We start from the raw sequence: 21248 nt of genomic DNA, 5'->3' as shown, positions 1-21248 counted from the left end.
ATTTATACTATTTACTTGCATTGAACTTTGTCAGAGACCAAGGGACTGAAAGAGAACACAGGGAACTGTAATCCTACATTAGGCAATAGATAACCGAAGTTCCTACAGTGGGGGTTGAATCAAGAGGAAAATGTAGATATACAGTATTATTTTCCTTGGTAAGAAAGTGGCAGCAGGCCAGAAATTCAGAGTGGAGGAGAGACCAAGGGCTGATCGCTCTGAAAGCGGAAGAGAGATCTGCCTTGCCCTGAATTCGGGAAGTACACTGCTGAAGAGTGGGCTCTGGAAGCAGAGTACCTGGGTTCAAATCCTGGTTCTACCACTTACCAGCTATATAACCTTGCTTATACATATTATTTGATCTCTCCAAACCTGGGATTCCTCTTCTATAGATTGAAGATAATAGTACCTATTTCCTAAGGATATTGTGGAGATAAAATAAGCTATAAAATATAAAGATTTTAGAATCATATACATAGGAAGAGTTTGATAAATATTATTTGTTCTTTTACATTATTATTATCATTATTATTCATTGTCATCCTTTCTTTCACCCTCCATTCTAAGCCTGCCCGTCATCTCTCACCTGTACTAATTTAAAAACCTTCTCATTGGTCTTCTCTTATCTATTCTTGGGTCATTTCCACCTTGTTCTCAGCTCTGTAGCTAGGGTAATCTTTTAAAATTAGAACCTCATCAGGTTACTTCTTTGTTTAAAGCCATTCAGTAGTTTCCTCTTCACTTAGAATTTTAGTCCTTATGATAAAGACCAAAAGTTCTAGTGTGAATTCCAGAGAACTCCTCTCTTTTCCCTCAGTTTGTGCTGACCTCTACAGTACAGCCCCATAGTCCCTTTTTTAGACCCCCAAGGATCAGGGCTTTTGTATTAATATATTTTAGAGGAGCAATGTTTTTTTCCTCATTCTGATGTTGTCTTGCTGGTTAAGGGATCTCTACTGGGGAGGGTAACACTTTTCTTTTACTCACTGTTTGGTGGGGTTATTTATTTGGTGTGTCCATCTTGGACTGTTATCATGGCCTTCCCAGCTCAGCTCCCTCCTCTTCCTCTTGGAAGCAACCTTCCTATAGAGAACTGGCGTACTTTGATATTCCTCTAGGGGTAGACCATTTCCCACCACATGGGAGGCCTCCTCTGGTTGGGGATTGCCTAGGACTCCGTGGTGTCAGTTAACCGGCCCACCTGGCTAATAAACTAAACCCATGACTTCCATTCCGGTTTCTACTAGCACTAAAGATGCTATATGGATTCTCCAGATGTGCTCCTTCTTGTGTCCCCCTCCTCTTCCTTGTGAACTGGGAAGTTTCTAGTGGTCCATGGTGGAAAAGTAGCCCTAAGAAGATAGAAGTGAAGATCTTCTGTGCTGTAGTATGGAATGAATTATAGTAAAATTCATTGTGAATTATAGTAAAATTCAACCTCTTGTGCTATAAGCCAACAGGCTGGTCAATGAAATGGCTGAAAATTTAAGGTCTTACCAATACTTAGATCCTTGGACAAACAGTGGAAATAGAAACACTTTTTCCCTTTTGATTGAAAAAGAAAGGTAAATGGGTCCAGAGATCCTCCAGGAGGGGGAGCTCTTGTTCTTTGTTCCCAGTCACAGCTGTGAGGGTTTGCATTGTCTGACTAAGTCACGCCAGAGCCAAAGAACAACACAGTCATTGCTGTGTGTCAAGGTAAACAATAGGAGAAAATCATCACGGTCCCCATTTGGCATCAGCACTGTATCCCACACAGTTGTTTTTTCACCTACGTGAATTCAGTTCTGTAGGAGAATTTCTTTATAATTCCTGTCATGGTTTTGAGCTTCCCAACACATGTTCCATCTGTCCTTTTACAAGATACAGACTTAACCTCATTTTAGTTTCAACTTAGAAGAAAACATAAAACAGTTAAGAATATGTGATTTTTTTTTTTTAGCTAACTGTTTTTTCTCTTTAGCTTTCCTCCTCCCTATTACATTCTCCAAGTCCCTCCCTCAGAAACATGTTTCGTGATTGACAGCTCTCAGAGCCTTTCTTCCAGCCCAGACCTTGAGTCGATAGCTCACTGCAGAATAATCACCATCAGCTTACGGAACAGTTTGCAGTGCGTAACTATGCATCAGACCAACTAAGCTGGAAACTGTCCATTTTGCACCTCTTACTTTCTCACAGCTTGGTGCACAAAGCTAGGCACACTGATTCCTGGTAAATGTAAAAAATTGGCTATTTAACAGGGGACCATATTTTCTTTAAACAGGTAGCAGTGATTGCTAGGAGCTAGTGTAGTTTGACTTAAAACCAGTCACACAGACTAAGTTTTAAAATATAAGTGGATGGAAAAGCTATTTTTTAACTAAAATGTTTTTGGTTTTTTTTGTTTGCTTTTATTTATTTTTGGGGGGTCGTTAGTCATGTCCTTTATAATGTATTAGTTTATGTAGCTTTGGAAGAATATATAAAAGGCATTAGCCTTTTGAAATTGTTTTTTCTTAATTTTTTTTAATGTTTGTTTTTGAGACAGAGAGTGAGTGAGCAAGTGGGGGAGGAACAGAAAGAGGGAGACACAGAATGTGAAGCAGGTTTCAGGCTCTAAGCTGTCAGCACAGAGCCTGACACAGGGTTTGAACTCAAGAATAGTGAGATTATGACCTGAGTGAAGTTGGCTGCTTAACTGACTGAGCCACCCAGGTGACCTTAAATTTTTTGATGACACAAAGCTGGGAGGAATACTTAATAGTTTAAGATAGTATATTAAAATTATTTTTTTATTAGAATAGTATAATAGGAATATGAAAGACACCAATAATTAAGAAAATCAGTGGTAAATGTTTAGGAAGGGGAGACCTGATTTCATAGTGATATATGAAGAAATGACCTACAGATTTCAGTGCATCAACAATCAATGAATACACAGTGAGATACAATTGCCAAAATGCTGATGAAATTTTAAGGCATGTTAATACAATATTCCAGAACACAGAATATCACAATTCCTACTGTACTTGGATTGGCTGTGTTTGGTTCTGGGCAATATGTTTTTAGAGAGATGCAGAGAGGCTGGGATAGATCTAGAAGAAACTGACCTGGAGAGATGTCTATAAAATAAGTCATGGAATAGCTGAGCGGTTTGAGAATATCTGGATCAGAGGAAAGATGATTTGGAGGAATCCTAGGAGTGGTCTTCAAATATTTAAGGATGACAACATTTAAAGGACTTAGACTTTGTCTAGATGGCCTGAGGGATGGAATTTGGCTCATGGTAAAAAGTTACTGAGAGGCAGATTCAGATTTGGATTTCTCATAATAAAAACCTTCTAGCAATTCCAGACTAGAAATAGAAACAGGCTGCTTTGTGAGGTGGTCAGTTTTCCATCACAGAAGACTTTGAAAGACCTGACTAGGATCCCCTTGTCAGAATTATCTAAAGAATGGCGAGGTGGACCAGACGGTCTCTGAAGTTTCTTCAAACTTCACAAGTCCAAGCACAAGCTCAGTGTTGAACACAGTAGGTGCTCAAGCAATATTTGCCAAATGAAGGAAGACATAGAGTAAAAAATTTCAGAGGCAGACTCTTGAACTTGATACATTTTTAGGTCATGGCTGGTTTTATGGCATTGGACAGTAATTTGACCTGTATCAGAAGAGGTCATCTTGGGAAAAATGAAGACCTTGGACCACATAGAACTTAAAATTTTTCTAGGTGATTGGTTTATCTGTCTTACTCTGGCATACATAATTCACATTCATCCTTGTAAGTTTTAGAGCTATTTCTGATAATGAGCATTGCTTGCCCCAAACTAACTTGATGCCATTTCTTTTTCAGGATAATCGGATCCACACGTCCAAGTACAGCATTCTTACCTTCTTGCCAATTAATTTATTCGAACAGTTCCAAAGAGTGGCAAATGCCTATTTCCTCTTCCTTCTGATTTTACAGGTAAGGTTTAGGTTATATTTCTTCATCATCTGTTTGTTAAAAGTATTCATATAATTTGAAAAAGTTAATTCACTTAACTAAATGCTCATGATTAGGTAAAACCATTCTTATCAGATTCTGAATGTTATTATTGCTGTTTCTCTTCACAAAAGTGGGAGGGCCAGGAATGGGTAAAAACTAGTACATTCATCATTTTAAACACTGAGGTCATTTTAGAATGCACCCTTGCACTTTATTTGAACCAAACCAGAGTCTAATAATTACTATTCATAGCCTCCCTCCTTTTGTTATCTCCCTCTCGTGTTGACGGTATGGCTGTTACCGGGTTGAGGCGGTCTAGCTGAGTAGTAGTCCGTGAAACCTAACGGGGCCAATTCATATGCATCTAAGAACAATAACATTTTATGTGTGTGTGTATGTGTGTGTATACATATATATATAAAATGAATTATGTATGCTAACTCCTATCTCACTATAGAGTGACTATTTTTTATAGTTTTGAGAGATTAATTGGTAGTTAATAAACTTTCTTTTTCCTCCCATCTGACTAAAACTTGGGCTTAAATAAAATTTTAGTTTTTACTGATGTTTTAGAAAAGAAAAGAAGGCATAAATCAAAGAATACATATAAACAGTTCATGACAGCCAGTTATTTACCTAGTATTTATTTTAGAAATATTTAATCAGACCAAAGTGGTAGATTGAGAATGTGCTGGGCTCTGCATTAATTTTAGGAGGTAAAAAGACGTGTACAGTCAAGATTAATAGCTTTGAGTACTATTTTTATTTAGTTGAATAACTGTATTAAGAATCTTTTGGCTATAAGTGGCAGAAGCCTAAATTTGTTTCAGCAAAAAAGGAATATATTTAGGAATATTTCTCATTTTGTGTATGACTGGATGTATGGGCAAACTATTTCAATAGGATGTAACTTAAAAAAATTTTTTTTAATGTTTATTTAGTTTTGAGAGAGAGAGAGAGAGAGCGAGCACGAGTGGGAGAGTAGCAGAGAGAGAGGGAGACAGAGTCCAAAGCAGTCTCCAGGCTCTGAAGCTGTCAGCACAGAGCCTGATGTGGGGCTTGAACTCACAACCTGTGAGATCATGATCTGAGCTGATATTGGATGCTTAACTGACTGAGTCACCCAGGTGTCCCAGGATGTGACTTTTCTTTTCTCTATGTTGGCCTTATTCACAGGTAGGCTCTCTCCAACAGGTGGTCTCTGAAAGCTTTAGACCTTTATTCTCCTCGCTCCAACTCCAACATTAAAAAGAGGAAGATCCACTTTGCTACAAATGGCCATATTTCATTCTTCCTCATTGCCATATAGTACTCCATTGTATATATTTATACACCATGTCTTCTTTCTTGATCCATTCATCAGGTGATGGACATTTAGGCTCTTTCCATGATTTGGCTATTGTAGAAAGTGCTGCTATGAACATTGGGGTACATGTGCTCCTATGCATCAGCACTTCTGTATCCTTTGGGTAAATCCCTAGCAGTGCTCTTGCTGGGTCATAGGGGAGTTCTACTGATAGTTTTTTGAGGAGCCTCCACACTGTTTTCCAGAGCAGCTGCACCAGTTTACATTCCCACCAACAATGTAGGAGGGTGCGTGTTTCTCCACATCCTCGCCAGCATCTGTAGTCTATTGATTTGTTCATTTTAGCCACTCTGACTGGCATTAGGTGGTATCTCAGTGTGGTTTTGATTTGTATTTCCCTTATGGTGAGTGACGCTGAGCATCATTTCATGTACCTGTTGGCCATCTGGATGTCCTCTTTGGAGAAGTGTCTGTTCAGGTCTTCTGCCCATTTCTTCACTGGATCATTCATTTTTCGTGTATGGAGTTTAGTGAGCTCCTTGTATATTTTGGATACTAGCCCTTTATCTGATGTGCCATTTGCCACTATCGTTCGCCATCTGTCAGTTGCCTGTTAGTTTTTTTGATTGTTTCCTTTGCCTTGCAGAAGCTTTTTATCTTGATGAGGTCCCAGTAGTTCATTTTTGTTCTTGATTCCCTTGCCTCTGGGGATGCGTCGAGGAAGAAATTGCTGCGGTTGAGGTCAAGGAGGCTTTTTCCTGCTTTCTCCTCTAGGGTTTTGATGGTTTCCTGTCTCACATTCAGATCCTTTATCCATTTTGAGTTGATTTTTGTGAATGGTGTAAGAAAGTGGTCTAATTTCATTTTTCTACATGTTGCTGTCCAGCTCTCCTAACACCACCTGTTGAAGAGGCTGTCTTTTTTCCATTGGATACTCTTTCCTGCTTTGTCAAAGATTAATTGGCCATATACTTGTGGGTCCAGTTCTGGGTTCTCTATTTTATTTCACTGGTCCATTTGTCTGTTTTTGTGCCGATACCATATTGTCTTGATGATGACAGCTTTGTAGTAGAGGCTAAGCAAAATAAGTCAGGCAGAGAAGGATAGATACCATATGTTTGCACTTATAGGTCTAGCAGGAGAAACCTAACAGAGGACCATAGGGAGAAGAAGGGGGAAAAAGAGCTGGGGAGAGTGAGGGACACAAATTATGAAAGACTATTGAATACTGAAAATAAACCATGGACTGAAGGGGGAGGGGGAGGGAGGGAAGGGGGTGATGGTCATGCTGGGGGGCACTTGTGGGGAGAAGCACTGGGTGTTACATGGAAACCAATTTGAAAATAAACTATTAAAAAAATAAATAAAGAGAGGGAGATCCATCCATCAGGTGATGGACATTTATGGCCGTTTGTAGCAAAGTGGATGGGCCTTGAGGGTGTCATGCTAAGCGAAATAAGTCAGGCGGAGAAGGATAGATACCATATGCTTGCACTCATAGTTCTAACAGGAGAACAGAAGAAACCTAATGGAGGACCATGGGGAGGGGAAGGGGGAAAGAGAGTTGGGGAGAGAGAGGGATGCAGAACCTGAGAGACTATTGAATACTGAAAAGGAACCTGAGGGTTGGAGGGGGGTGGGGGAAGAGGTGGTGGTAATGGAGGAGGGCACTTGTGGGGAAGAACACTGGTGTTGTATGGAAACCAATTTGACAATAAACTACTAAAAATTTTTTAAAAATTATACCTTTAAAAAAATAGAGGGAGAGGGAAAGAGAGTGAATCTTGGTTTTTTTTTTTTTTTTTTTTTTTTTTTTTTTTTTTTTGGTTGTTCCAGCAAATCTTGGGATTAGCTTTCATAGGACCATGCTGAGTTACATTGCTATCCATAAATCAATCATAGTTACTTAAAAATTTGTAGCAATGGTTGTCTTGACCTAGATCACATGCCAAAATGTGGAGCTAGAATGGAATGAGTCTGCCAACATTGGATGGACTGAAAGTGCAAGGGGGAGTGAGATAGTTCCCTAAGGTATACTTGAGGAGAATTATATGCTGAATAGGCACAACTAGACAACAATAACAAAAACCCTAGAGTTAATGTATACCTTACAATTTATTGAAAAGACTTTGGAATCCAAGATTTCTTTTGTTGCCCACTATGAATTTGCTTTTGGTTTATTTATATGACTCTTTACATCATTCCAGAGATTTGAGCTCATTGCTCTAATGGCTTTCTTATGTATTGTCAGAGGTTCTTGCTCATAGAATTTTATGTCTGGAAGGAGACTTTGGGATGGTTTAGACCAGGCTTCTTTTTCTGTTGATCAAGAAATGAGATCCAGAAAGGTTAAGTGATGTGTAAAGATTTTACAATGAGTCAGTGATAGAACTAGGACTACAATCTAGCTTCTCTGCTACTCAGGCAGATGTTTTTATTGGTACCACAGAGGCTTATGAGTTTTTTCCTTTTTTAAAAAGTTTTATGTGGAAGCTATTGTATAAAATTGACTTAGTTTAGAGCTGTTTTTGTTAGGGCCTGATCTCTGTACACTGATCATATCCATTCTACTCTTTTCCTATCTTAAGACTCATAAGCACTTCCGTTCTGAACTCCATTTGAAAACCACCTTTCTAAGAGAGTTATGTCAACTGTCACTATGTCTCTCTCAAGTGGGTGGCATTGGAAGTACAGGTACAAGGCTTTGGAGTCCAATAGATCAAAGTTCAAATTTTAGCAGTCTATGTTCTTGTCCCAGTTGGGTGACCTCTCATATACTTATTTATAAAATCAGAAAATGATACCTAGGACTGCAGCATTTCCTAACTCTAGGGCATTATGCACAATGTGTTCTCTGCTGTGCACTAGGGGTTCTATTTACATGGAATACAAATTCTATGGGTATGTGCAAAACAACTCTGGTATAGAATCTAACTCAGGGGTGCCTGGGTGGCTCAGTCAGTTAAAACCTCTGAATTTGGCTCGTCAGGATCTCATGGTTTGTGGGTTCGAGCCCCACATCGGGCTCTTTGCTGACAGCAGCTCAGAGCCTAGAGCCTATCTTCAGATTCTGTGTTTCCCTCTCTCTCTGACTCTTCCCTGCTCGGACCGTCTCTCTCTGTCTGTCAAAAATAAAGAAAAAAACATTAACAAAAAAAGAATCTTAACCCATTGAACTTTTCTGAGGGTCAAATGACATAATAAATAAAGGTACTTGTTTGGTGCAGGGGAGATGCTCAAAGAATCTCTCTTTTGGAATTGGTGAGAAGTTAGTAAAAACTTTTTAAAAGTTCAGATAGATGAGAAGCTGAGAAAAGAGAAGTAACATTTATCCTACTGGGGAAAGATCATTATCGGAAAGATTTCAAGAACCTTACTTCTTAAGTTGCTATAAAAACTTTATTTTTTGTCAAGTAGCCTGAAAATTGCTTCAGTGATACCTCTGTGTGTCTTATAAGTGAATGAAAATACTTATTTTATTGAAAGTTATTCTACATTTGTACAAATAACTGAATATAATTCTGTTACTTTCTGTGTGTCCTATATAATGACAAAATTTTTGGAAGATGTATTTTGTAACTTAAAAGCCCTAAACTATTTGAAATGTTCATTTCAGCTGATTCCAGAAATCTCTTCCCTGACCTGGTTTACCACCATGGTGCCTTTAGTCCTCGTGATAACTATGACAGCTGTCAAAGATGCCACAGATGACTATGTGAGTATTTACTTTTGAGCATTCTTGAGTTCTCAATTCTGGTTGTGACCTCCTGGAAATAAAAAAAAAAATAGAGACCCATTTGAAAGTTTTGAATGGAGCTCTTCTGCTTAATATTACATAAAACTATTTTGCTATTTGTTTAGTGACTAATACAGATGTCATAGAACCAGAGCCTGTGTAAGTTAAAAGCGAGAGGGCTTGAATAGTTAGACTTACTCCCTCATTTTATAGATGAGGAAACCAAGGTTTCTAAAGAACCAGCGATGTCTAATGATCATACAGCCAATTAAGGGTAAGATCAGAATTAGAACACAAACCTGCTTCTATCTAGTGAAGTATTATTTATCTTAGATCATATGTCTTTCTCTAAGTTTTGAGAATTGGTAGATATTTGGTGCTCTCACATCCTTTGCTCATTATACCAGGAGTTGCAAAGTCAAATCACTTCAAAAGTTTAGGCAACTAATGTGAGTAAGTAAAATATAGGTAGTAGAGAGTTCTGAAGTCTGCATAAACCAAGGGAGGTCATTCAAATTCAAAGATTTAAAAACAGTCTCAGGGAAGCCAAATATTCTAAAATTAGACAAGTTATAGTCCCACCCTGGATGATGACATGTGCCCTAGCTTCATGCCCTGTCTATATGCCAATGACTTACATGTTTTTATTCCTAGTCTAGGCCTCTCCTGTGAACTCATACCCATGTTTTCTGTTGTCTATTTTGAATATATATATGTCTTTAAAGTGGGTGTCTTGTAGATGGCATATAGTTAGGTAATGATTTTTTATACAATCTGAAAAATCTCTTAATTGGAGTGTTTAACCCATTTATATTTAATGTGATTAGACTTAAATCTATTATCTTGTTATTGTCTTCTATATGCCTCATTGATTCTTCCATTTTTCTTATTTTAGATTATTTTTGTGATTTCTCCTTATCTTTATTATTGACTTTATAGGCATATATATGTTCTAGGGTTTAACTTATAGTCTACGTGGGGCAGTGTGGCTTTTGAGCAGTGGCCATTCATACCTCTCTGTGCTAAGGGGTGTGTCTTTATCATGTTTTTGTAGGATACATGATACATACTCTCTTTTTTTTTTTTTTAGATTTATTTATTTGCTTTTGAGAGAGAGAGGGAGAGAGAGAGAGAGCGAGCGAGCATGAGTCGGACGGAGGAGGGGCAGAGAGAGGAAGAGAGAATCCCAAGCAGGTTGTTCACTGTCAGTGCTGAGCCCGATACTGGGCTTGAACTCGCAAACCATGAGATCATGACCTGAGCTGAAATCAAGAGTCAGATGCTTAACCATCTAAACCACCCTGAGTCTTCATTTTTAATGAAGTGCCTTATGTATTTCATGGTTAACATTGTGATTGTAACCTTTGAGGAAGGATTTTTAACTAACACACAGGACCTGTTCATACTAGTGAATCCTGTCACTTAAAATTGGTCAGCTTGGAAGTTATTCATTCCTGTGAGATTTCCATTGTTCAAAGTAGTTTGAAGCTCATCATAAAGAATTGCCCTCATGGCCAGTGTACAAGATACAGAAGAAAGCCAATCTCATGATTTTGTGTTCACCCAGCTTTGGAAGCAAATCATCTCTCAGTCCTTTAAAAACATATTCACCCTACCTGCTTTCTGAGGGAAACTTCTATATATTTCCAAACATAAAATATCCCTTCATGTCTTTCTGAAGGATAAATAGCTCCATCTTCAAAGAATAGAGGACATTCCAAAGAACGGGCTATAAGCTCCAAGTAATTCTAGGGGAGGAAATTTTAACAATGATTTGAGTAAGGACAACTTTGGAATAAATGTATGTGTTCTCCACAATAGCTGATCTTTCAGGGTAATAATACTCATTTAGATGCTTATGTTTCTACATATTGGCGTTAACTTACTCATTATAGTTATGTTTCATAGAAGAGTAAAGTGGCAGAGTAGAAAGAACATGGACTTTAAAGAAAGAATCCTTACCCTACTGTGTTCGAATAGTATGAAATGAAGGGAACCGCCTCTCTGGACCCTTCCTTGTCTGTATAATGTGGTAAATGACACCAGAACTGATAGAAGGACAAAATGAAATGCTATGTGTAAAGCATGTGGCACAGAGCCCATCTCACAGTAGGTATACAGCCAGTGTTAGTCCTCTGCTCCCTTTCTGTCCTGGGCAATTCCCTCTAAGCCTGTCTTTCTATTTCTAGAGTCAAGAAGAATCAGCCTGTGCATATGACTGCCATTTCTAGTCCCACCAGACTCCATCTATTCCAATACCAAGGCTTCTTGGCAAAACCTGAGCTGAAGTGACAGTGACTTATTTTGAGGCCTAGAGAGTAGGCTGCTCAGCTTTCAGGGGTGGGGGAGGTGAATTGATTGGCCTTTTTCTGTGATTCCCAACTAGTCAATTTTCAATAGAGATGTGACTAAATAATAAGTCTCCTTTTAACTCTATTGCAGTTAATGCTTGAATATGCTTTTATTTTTGTGATAATATGTGTGGGTCCAATAACTAGATATATTTGTCAGTCAGGGTCTTGACAGAAAAGAGATGTCGACCTGAAATGAGAAAGACTGGAGAAAGATTAATAATAAAGGCACTATTTACAAAAGGGCAAAAGAGCAGTGGTCAAAGAAAAGCATATACAGATCAAGGGAGACTACTGAATACTGGAGATGATCCATGGACTGAAAGTGGGGGGGGGTGATGGTCATGGTGGGGGGCACTTGTGCGGAGAAGCACTGGGTGTTATATGGAAACTAATTTGACAATAAACTATTATAAAAAAAAGAAAAGAAAAGCATATAGTTTAGCAATATGGATGGCAATACTACTTCTTGGTCTGAAGGGGCAATGGGAGAAGCAATTACCTGTATCTGAGGGCTGCTCATGGCAGCTGTGGCTCTCTATGGAGGAGGGAATTACTGCTAACTCAGCTTGAATGAGGCCGGGGGGGGGGGGGGGGGGGGGGGGGGGGGGGGGGGGGGGGGGGGGGGGGTGGGGAGGGCGGAATTCCCCCATTTCACTCTCCTCTGGCTACTCTGATATTCTGCCAGAACCACTTTTTGGCCAAACCCAACTAGGAGCTGGTGGGTAAGGATTTTATAGGTCAGCTTCCCGTGACAGAGGGCAGAGTAGAGAAGAATGGGGTGTGGGTACAGAGGAGTGAACACAGAATATCCAACACCCTCATCAAATGATATACTCAGAAAAAATAACATTTTTAATGTTCTGTTGGTAAGTAGAGTTTTGCATGCCCATGAAGGTTGACTTAATTTACTCTTCTACTGATTTTATAAATCTTTTGATGTTAACCAATGTTAAGTATCTTACTTTTTCTGATAATATACAGTAATTTCTACCTGGAAATCAGTGTAATTGCATGCACTGGGCATAGCAGAATAGATTGGAATGGGTTTGGGAAAGATACTGAAAAAGAGAAGGGCTCGTTGAAGCATTCTATATTGTTATATTGATACAATGTTGTGAATTTTTTTTAATGAAAAAGCACTTATCTTGATGATAATCTTATCTGAATGGCTGCTAATTTAGGAGTTTAGTAGAGGGCTCATAATATTTGGATTCCTCTAAGCAATATAAGATGTTTACATTACTGGACTATAAAATAAGAAATAGTATCACTTGGGCATAAAAAACAAATCCATACCAAATGTTGTTCAGTATTGTATTTTGAGTTTTGTTTTAAATGCTCAGTATTTCATAAGATTACTGTTAACAATTAGAATTTCTGGAGAATAAAAATACATGTTATTATAAGTAATTTCTTGGCTTCAAAGAATTCATAAAACAGAATGACTGATGTTCCAATAAAGTATTGAGCACATATGTAAGAAAAATGGAAGCCTCTATTTCTTACTGAAGACTTCAAAATGTATAGTTTCCCTGGAACCATGTGGCAGGGTAAAGAAGGACCTAAAAATGTGAGGGAATTAGAAGAGCATGTGGCTAGACTTGTTCCATTGGTAACATCCAGAGTTAGGGTTAGTGAGAAGGATGTTGATTCAGATTTAGAACACATGGAGCTGGGTTCATGGTAAAGCATAAACGGTGCTAATTTTGGATCGATGGTGATGTTGTACAAACAGATGAATACTTTTGTGTTTCGAAAGTATTTTCAGTGTTTCTATTTGTGCCGACAGAGCATGATTTAATATGTGTTTTTCACAAACATTTTGACTTTCAGTTTCGCCATAAGAGTGATAATCAAGTGAATAATCGGCTATCTGAAGTGCTCATCGACAGCAAGTAAGAAATACACTTGTGGATTATTTTTACGATTTCTGGGACCACAAATGATCTTGACAATTGGTGGCTTTCTCTTTTAATTTAGTATATGTTACTTTTCCCTTTCAATTTACTAAAACTGCAGTGAAAGTCCATTTTACCTTCATGGCTTATTTTTAATGGTCAGCCAATACTTGTGCTACCTATTCAACATCAAATCCCTATGGAGTTTGTTTTGTGGAACACAGACACATCATTAAAACTTCATTTCTTGGTCTAATACTACTTAGACTTCACACCCATGTAATGTCTTGTATGTAGTAGACGTTTTATAAGTAGTTGAATTATTTAATTTGGTAATTTCTAGGGAATATTGTTAGACTTTGACACATTACTGTATTAAATGAATCTTGCACTTACTTGATAGTTAAATTGAGAATGGGTTATTTACCATAACAGATATTTTCATTCCTTTTAAATTGATAAATATTTATGGGAATGGGTCTTGAATTTGAAATGCTTTAAAACATGTAAACATATATTTACACACTAATAACAGCAAAAATAGTTCCAGAAAACTTACCAAAATGTCAAACCTTCATTCCATGGTTTCTTACTCTTTGTCCTCCCCTGTTTTTGCTAATGATAACATACGACAAAGTAAGCTTACTGTAATATACTTCATTCTGGTTGTCGGTCACATCTGCCAATGCTTTTGAATCATTTGGGTACTGTGAAGGACGTTGTTTTAAAGGAATATCATAAAATGAATTAATCATGTGAGGTGGGAAATTCCAAGAAATGATAAAGATATCAAGAGGGACTAGGTATGATCTAGACAATAATAGGTAGGATTGATGTAATCTCTTTCCATAACTAAAATATTGACTGATCACTAATAACATAATGAATACATATAGCTTTTCTATATTTGCTTGTTTTAGAAAATAGCGTTAATGTACAATGAAGGAAAATGATGTAAATATAAAATTACAGTGGTTAGAGACAGAGCCTCTGAAGGGGTGCTCTTGGTGTGACACAGATAAGCCATAAAGACGCCTGGAATCATGTGGTTCATTTCCAATGTTAGCAGGTTTTGAACTGTTGCCACTATAGCATGATGTTTAAAAGCCTAGGTTTTGTACTCTGAGAGACTTTAAATATGAGTTTAGTACTGACCCTAAACAATTTTGTGGTCTAGAGCAAATTCTTCAGAGGTGGTGAGTCTTTGTAAGCTAATGCGGTATGTGGCTTTGAGCCATTGTTGCATATCTTGACTTTCTCAAGTCTTACAGTTCTGACTGGATATTAGATCTAACAAAATGATATGACTAATTCCCCAAGGAATATTCGAGAGAAAGTTTTACTCCTTTGAAGTATCATCTCATACAAATATGTTTAAAACATGTACAACAATATAATGAATTTGAAATAATGGCCCTAGTATATCTTTAATGTCCCCCAAATTACCAGTTAAATCCTATGGCAGTACCTGGGCAGTGATAGATGTTGGGGTGTTTATTAGAGGCCAAGGGATTTATCATCAGAAACTCGATGATTGTATGTCTCCCACGCTTGCTAGCTATCATTATCATTATTGTTAGAAGTAGTAGTATTGTTACTCTCTTGGAGTTTCATTTAGCTTTCCATTGATTTTTTTTTATCAAGTAGCATCTCTTTGTAGTTCTATATGGTGTAATGTTTTGGTATGTATTGTTGCTGATCCTGTAAAATTGAAGGGAGAAGCACATATCATTGAGTATGGAGTGTTCTTTAGGATTCAGTAAAAAATCAGGCAAGATTTGCCATTTATAAGATTACCCATTACCATGAATTCCTCTAGGGCAGGGGTCATCTCTTGATCTGTGTACCTTGAACCTAGCCCAATGTCTATTGAATGTTCAAACTGAGCGGTAACAAGTATTCTTGCTGAGAGAGCAGTGTGCCAGAGTAGCTTTATCTGTCTAATTTTGCTGAGTTCCATCACTGGCCAATTCCAGTGGCAGGGGTGGTGGTCTTTGTACAATGTGTTCAGGCTACAAAAACTGGCTTTTCACTTTTTGGGTTTCAAAATGTTGGAAAGATCAAATGGACTCAGATCTGAGACAGTCAAACTTTAAGTCCTTCCTTGGAGCTGGTGGTTGTAGAGGATACTGTTGGGGCTTTGCACAGTCCCTCACTGTGTTCTGTGCTCAGCCCCAGCTTCTGTGTGCATCAGTTGTAAGTGCTTGCACCTGCTGTTTTCTTCCAGAGCACTGCCCTTGAGCTGCTGGAGTCCATGATTCATGGGTGAAGGAGTGTGAAAGAGCAGCACCCCTGCCTCAGTTAGACAAGCTCCATGGGTTAATTTGTACTCTCGAGCACTCAAGATCAGACAGAGGGTGGGACTTTGCATTCAGTCACACCCTGTGTGTCTTTTTCCCTTTCCCTGTTTTGCTTCTCATGTCCCTTACCAGTTTCTCCTGGCAGTACTTTCTTAATGAGCCACTTGCATGTGAATCTTTTTCTCAGGATCTGCTTCTAGGGAACCTGATATGAGACAGTAGTTAACACATACTAGATCCCATTCCAGTGTTAATGGAAAATGTTAGGAGAGTGCTTTGGGGTCTATCCTTGGCACTTGTGGGTTGTGATCCAGGAGTAAAGTAAGATGCCTGGAGAGGACCAGGGGAGTCCAAGTGTTGCTGGAGGTGAGTGTCGCTGTGGGGTGTATTGCTGGGTACATGTGGCTTCCTTGGTGTGCTGCTGGCAGAAGGTCTTGGACTACTGTACCATTTGCTGACTGCGTGTACGAATACCAATAGCTATCTTTGTGAGTCTCAAGAGGACATCTCAACCTGTGCTAACATCTTTAGCCACTGTGGAAGCAACTGGGCAGGTGGGGGGCAGTGATAGGTCTTGGACTTGCAGTCTTCACACAAGGGCAGAAGCCATCGTTGGCTTGTCTTGGAAAGAGGGAAGGCAAGCTGAGCCTCAGGGTGGGGATTTTTAAGTGGAAGGAGATAGGAAGAAAACACCAGTCAGAAAACCTGGGTTCATGTTAGTGATTTTTGTGTGACTTTGAGCAATTAATTATCCTTCTGGGTTTCCTTCTGCTGCACTTAGAAGAGAGGAAGTTGGGTAGGTACATTCATATTCAATACATATTTATTGAGCAACTATCCCATGTGGGCTCCAGTGCTTCCAAGTTTAACTTTCATAAAAAAAAAAAACCTCCCAAAGTGTGGGTAACAGGGTTCCATTTTAGAGGCAAAGTGATTAGCCCTGAGAGGTGTGACTTGTGCAGGGTCCCATGGCAAGTAAGAGCCTAAATCAGACTTCTGCCCATTCATGAAGTGGTGTTTAAGTGTGGATTTTGTGGTATGACTGTGTCTTCACTATTTATTTTGTATTTTAAGGGCTTTGTATATAATTATAGGATTATAACATAATTATATAATACATATGTAGTGTTATGTAATATATATTTGTATTACATACATTATTCATCTATCATTCTTAGCATTGTGTAAGCTGTAATGCTAAGCACTGTAAACCTACGTCACAAAATAATTAGGATGATAAAACCCTTTTTTTATAAACTTCCTTTTCAATTTCACTTTTTTTTTTTTTGACGTTGTTACTCATATCCTTTTAAAATCAGGACCAATCTTCTGTATCTGCAATCTCTTATAATATGTGAAAGTGTTTAAGAAATATGTGTTGTATTAGCCTTTGACAAAATTTAGACTTTAGTTTTAAAACTAAGTAGGGGCAGCATGATTCCATATTGTAGAAATTACTGTGACTGCTGAATAGGAAGTGCACGTTTTTGACCCAAGCCTTGAAATAGCCCTCCCTTCTCTGCACTTGCACTTTCCATGGTTTTAGTTTCCTGTGCTCAACCATGGTCTGGAAGCAGGTGATCCAATTTCTGACATATCAGTAGAAGGTCAGTAGTAGCCTAGTGCTACATCACAGTGCCTGCATCATTCACCTCACTTCATCTCATCATGTGGGCATTTTATTATCCTACATCATCACAAGAAGGGTGAGGGCAGTATAATAAGGATATTTTGAGAGAGAGAGAGAGAAATCACATTCACATTCACATAACTTTAAGTATATTGTTAGAATTGTTCTATTTTATTATTATTGTTATTAATCTCTTACCTGTGTCTAATTTATAGATTAAACTTTACCATAAGTATGTGTGTATAGGAAAAAAAATAAGTTTTGGTACTATGTATGGTTTTAAGCATCCACTAGGGGTTTTGGAATGCTTCCCCTGCAGATAAGGGGGCGGGACTACTGTGCCATTTGCTGCCGGCATGTATGAATACCAGTAGCTATCTTAGTGTCTGTTGAGAGGATGTGTCAAATTGTGCCAGCATCCTTGACCATGGTGGGAACACCTGGGTAGGTGCCTCAAGGCAATGAGAGGGAGTGTAACCTCTTGAAGAGGTTATCCTACCTGGTGTCCCCCAACATGGGCTGTACATAGCATCAGTGCCCTAGCAACCCCAGAATAATTAAATGAAGGTCTTGGAGATGATACCCTGGTGTTTTGAAAGTTTCCATGATGATTCTATGCAGATAGAGCTGAGAACTTCTAATCAAATCCATTGCTATGTCCGTATATGAATCTCCATGTCTATATTTGTCTAATTTGAAAAGATATCCAAGGAAGAAAAGTCCATTAATTCTGAAAATGGTAAGCATGGTTTTTCCACATAATATCCTTACAAAGAAATATTATAAATGCTTGTTTACAGAGCATAAAATTCTGTAGTGCTTATTTACTTTCTTTTTATAGTAAAGCTCACATTTTTAAACAAGCACTTGGCCAATCAATTACTTTGCCTTGGTTTTCTTTCCTTCAGAAATTCAAATTTCAATTTTTCACTTTTTTTTCCTTTTCCCCTTATGTTTTGTCCTCTCTGGGGAATCATTTTCTGACTTTCACATATTTATGTAACTTCCAATTTTTGTTGTTCTGTCTCATCAGTGTTTCTAGTCATATGGATTTTAGAGGTCAGGAGTGTAGAGATTTATTGCTACCTAGTTAGGCAGGCACTAGCCACATGTGGCTACTGAACACTGGCAGTGTGGCAAGTCCAAATTAAGATGTGCTATTAAGTATAAAGTATATACCAGATTTTGAAGACTTCATACCAAAAAGAGAATGTAAGATGTATCATTAGTAATTTTTTACATTGGTGGGCACCTGGATCGCTCAGTCGCTTAAGAGTCTGACTTCAGCTCAGGTCATGATCTCAAAGTTTGTGAGTGGGAGCCCCCATCGGGCTCTGTACTGACAGTGTGGAGCCTGTTAGGGGTTCTCTCTCTCTCTCTCTCTCTCTCTCTCTGCCTCTCTCTGACTTTTTCACCCACTCTTTATCTCTCTCAAAATAAGTAGGAACTTAAAAAAAATTTTTTATATTGGTTCTACTTTGAAATAATATTATATATATTGGTTAAATAAAATATATTATTGAAATGAAATTAACCTACTTTAAAAGTTTTTTTTGTCATTTTATTATATTATTTTAATTCCAATGTAGTTAACAATGTTAACAATGTTACATTAATTTCAGATATATAATATACATACAACACCCAGTGTTCATCAAGATGAGTGTGCTCTTAATCTCCGTCATCTATTTTATCTACCCTTCCATTCACCTCCCCTCTGGTAACCATCTGTTTATTCTCTGTAGTTAAGAGCTTTTTGTTTTGGTTTTTGGTTTTTGGTTTTTTGTTTTTGTTTTTGGTTTCTCTCTTTTTCTTTGTTCATTTGTTAAATTCCACATATGAGTGAAGTAATATGGTATTTGTCTTTCTCTTAGTGGTTTATTTCACTTAGCATTATACTCTAGATCCATCTATGGTGATGCAAATGGCAAGATCTCACTCTGTTTTTATGGCTGAGTGATATTCCATTGTATTTATGTACATATATATTCTTCTTTATCCATTCATCTATTGATGAACACTTGGGCTATTGCATAATTTGGCTATTGTAAATAATGCTACAATAAATATATGGGCACATATGCCCTTTAGAATTACTGTTTTTGTATTTTTGGGTAAACACTCAGTAGTGTGATTACTGGATTGTAAGGTAATTCTATTTTTAATTTTTTGAAAATTTTCTTTAATGTTTATTTGTGTGTGTGTGTGTGAGAGAGAGAGACAGACAGACAGACATAGAATCTGAAGCAGGCTCCAGACTCTGAGCTGTTGGTACAGAGCCCAACACGGGGCTTGAACCCACAAACCACGAGATCATAACCTGAGCTGAAGCAGATGCTTAACTGAGCCACTTAGGTGCCCCTATTTTTAATTTTTGGGGGGATCCTCTGTACTGTCTATCATGGTGGCTGTACCAGTTTGCATTCCTACCAACAGTGCAGGAGAATTCCTTTTCCTCCAAATCCTCTCCAACACTTATTCTTTCTGGTGTTTTTGATTTTAGTCATTCTCATTGGTGTGAGGTAATATCTCATTGTGGTTTTGATTAACATTTCCCTGATGATGAGTGATGTTGAACATCTTTTCATGTGTCTGTCGGCCATCTGGATGTCTTCTTTGGAGAAATGTCTGCTTGTGTCTTCTGCCCATTTTTTAATTGGATTATTTGTGTGTGTGTGGAGGGTGTTGAGTTGTATAAGTTCTTCATATATTTGGGATACTAACCTTTTATCTGATGTGTTATTTGCAAATATTTTCTCCCATCCAGTAGGCTGTCTTTTAGTTTTGTTGATTCTTTTCCTGTGCTCAACCATGGTCTGGAAGCAGGTGATCCAATTTCTGACATATCAGTAGAAGGTCAGTAGTAGCCTAGTGCTATGTCACAGTGCCTGCATCATTCACCTCACTTCATCTCATGATGTGGGCATTTTATTATCCTACATCATCACAAGAAGGTACACAAGAAGCTATACAGAGCTTTTTATTTTGATATATTCCCAATAGTTAATTTTTGCTTTTGTTTCCCTTGCTTCAGGAGACATAATCTAGAAAAATGTTACACTGATGTTGGAGAAATTACTCCTTATGCTCTCTTTGAGGATTTTTTATGGTTTCAGACCTCACTCTTAGGTCTCTCATCCATTTTGAGTTTATTTTGGTGAATGGTATCAGAAAGTGGTTCAGTTTGATTCTTTTGTATGTAGCTGTCCAGTTTTCCCGTTATCATTTGTTGGAGACTGTCTTTTTCCCATTGCATATTCTGGCCTCCTTTGTCAATTAATTGACCATATAATTGGGCATTTATTTATGGGCTCTCTGTTCAGTTCCATTGGCCTATATGTCTATTATTGTACCAGTACCATACTATTATAATTACAAGAGCTTTATAAGAGAACTTGAAATCTGAGATTGTGATACCTCCAGTTTTATTTTTCTTTTTCAAGATTGCTTTCACTATTTGGGGTCTTTTGTGGTTCCATACACATTTTTGGATTGTTTAATTCTGTGGAAAATGCTGTTGGTATTTTGATAGGTATTGTATTAAATCCATAGGTTGCTTTGAGTAGTATGGACATTTTAACAATATTTGTTCTTCCAACCCATAAACATATAATGTCTTTCCATTTGTTTGTGTCCTCTTCAATTTCATCAGTGTTTTATACTTTTCAGAGTAGAGGTCTTTCACTTCCTAGGTATTTTATTATTCTTAGGTATTTTATTATTTTGGTGCAATTATAAATGGGACTATTTTTTTTTCTTTTTTTTTGAAACAGTTGTTTAACCTATGTATTCAATATGTGAGTTATTCATATAATATTCATTCAACTGTTTTTGTATGTAGAATTTTTCTTTTTTTTAATATTTGATTTTTTTATGTCTTTCTTTTTTGTTTTTTATTTAATGTAATTTTATTTTTTTCCGATAATATTTTATTGTCAAATTGTTTTCCATATAACACCCAGTGCTCTTCCCCTTAAGTGCCCTCCACCATCAGCACCACCTCTTTTACCCCCTCCCCCTTCCCCTTCAACTCTCAGTTCATTTTCAGCATTCAATAGTC

General features: G+C 37.8%; 1 protein-coding gene across 9 annotated transcripts in view; it reads left to right on the top strand.

Moving 5' to 3' along the window:
- The window catches only part of ATP8B4 (ATPase phospholipid transporting 8B4 (putative)), a 256052-nt gene that overhangs the window by 85472 nt on the left and 149332 nt on the right, over positions 1-21248 (top strand). For all 9 annotated transcript variants that reach the window (XM_029950435.1, XM_029950438.1, XM_029950434.1 and 6 more), the window contains 3 exons: positions 3830-3943; positions 8887-8985; positions 13194-13255. In XM_029950435.1, the coding sequence (XP_029806295.1) occupies positions 3830-3943; positions 8887-8985; positions 13194-13255 (275 nt within the window). The remainder of the gene's footprint in view (positions 1-3829; positions 3944-8886; positions 8986-13193; positions 13256-21248) is intronic.

Source organism: Suricata suricatta, chromosome 9 (assembly GCF_006229205.1).
Source record: "Suricata suricatta isolate VVHF042 chromosome 9, meerkat_22Aug2017_6uvM2_HiC, whole genome shotgun sequence".
Classification (NCBI taxonomy): domain Eukaryota; kingdom Metazoa; phylum Chordata; class Mammalia; order Carnivora; family Herpestidae; genus Suricata; species Suricata suricatta.
Note: the sequence above shows the minus strand (reverse complement) of the source record. Positions and strands in the feature narration are given on the sequence as shown.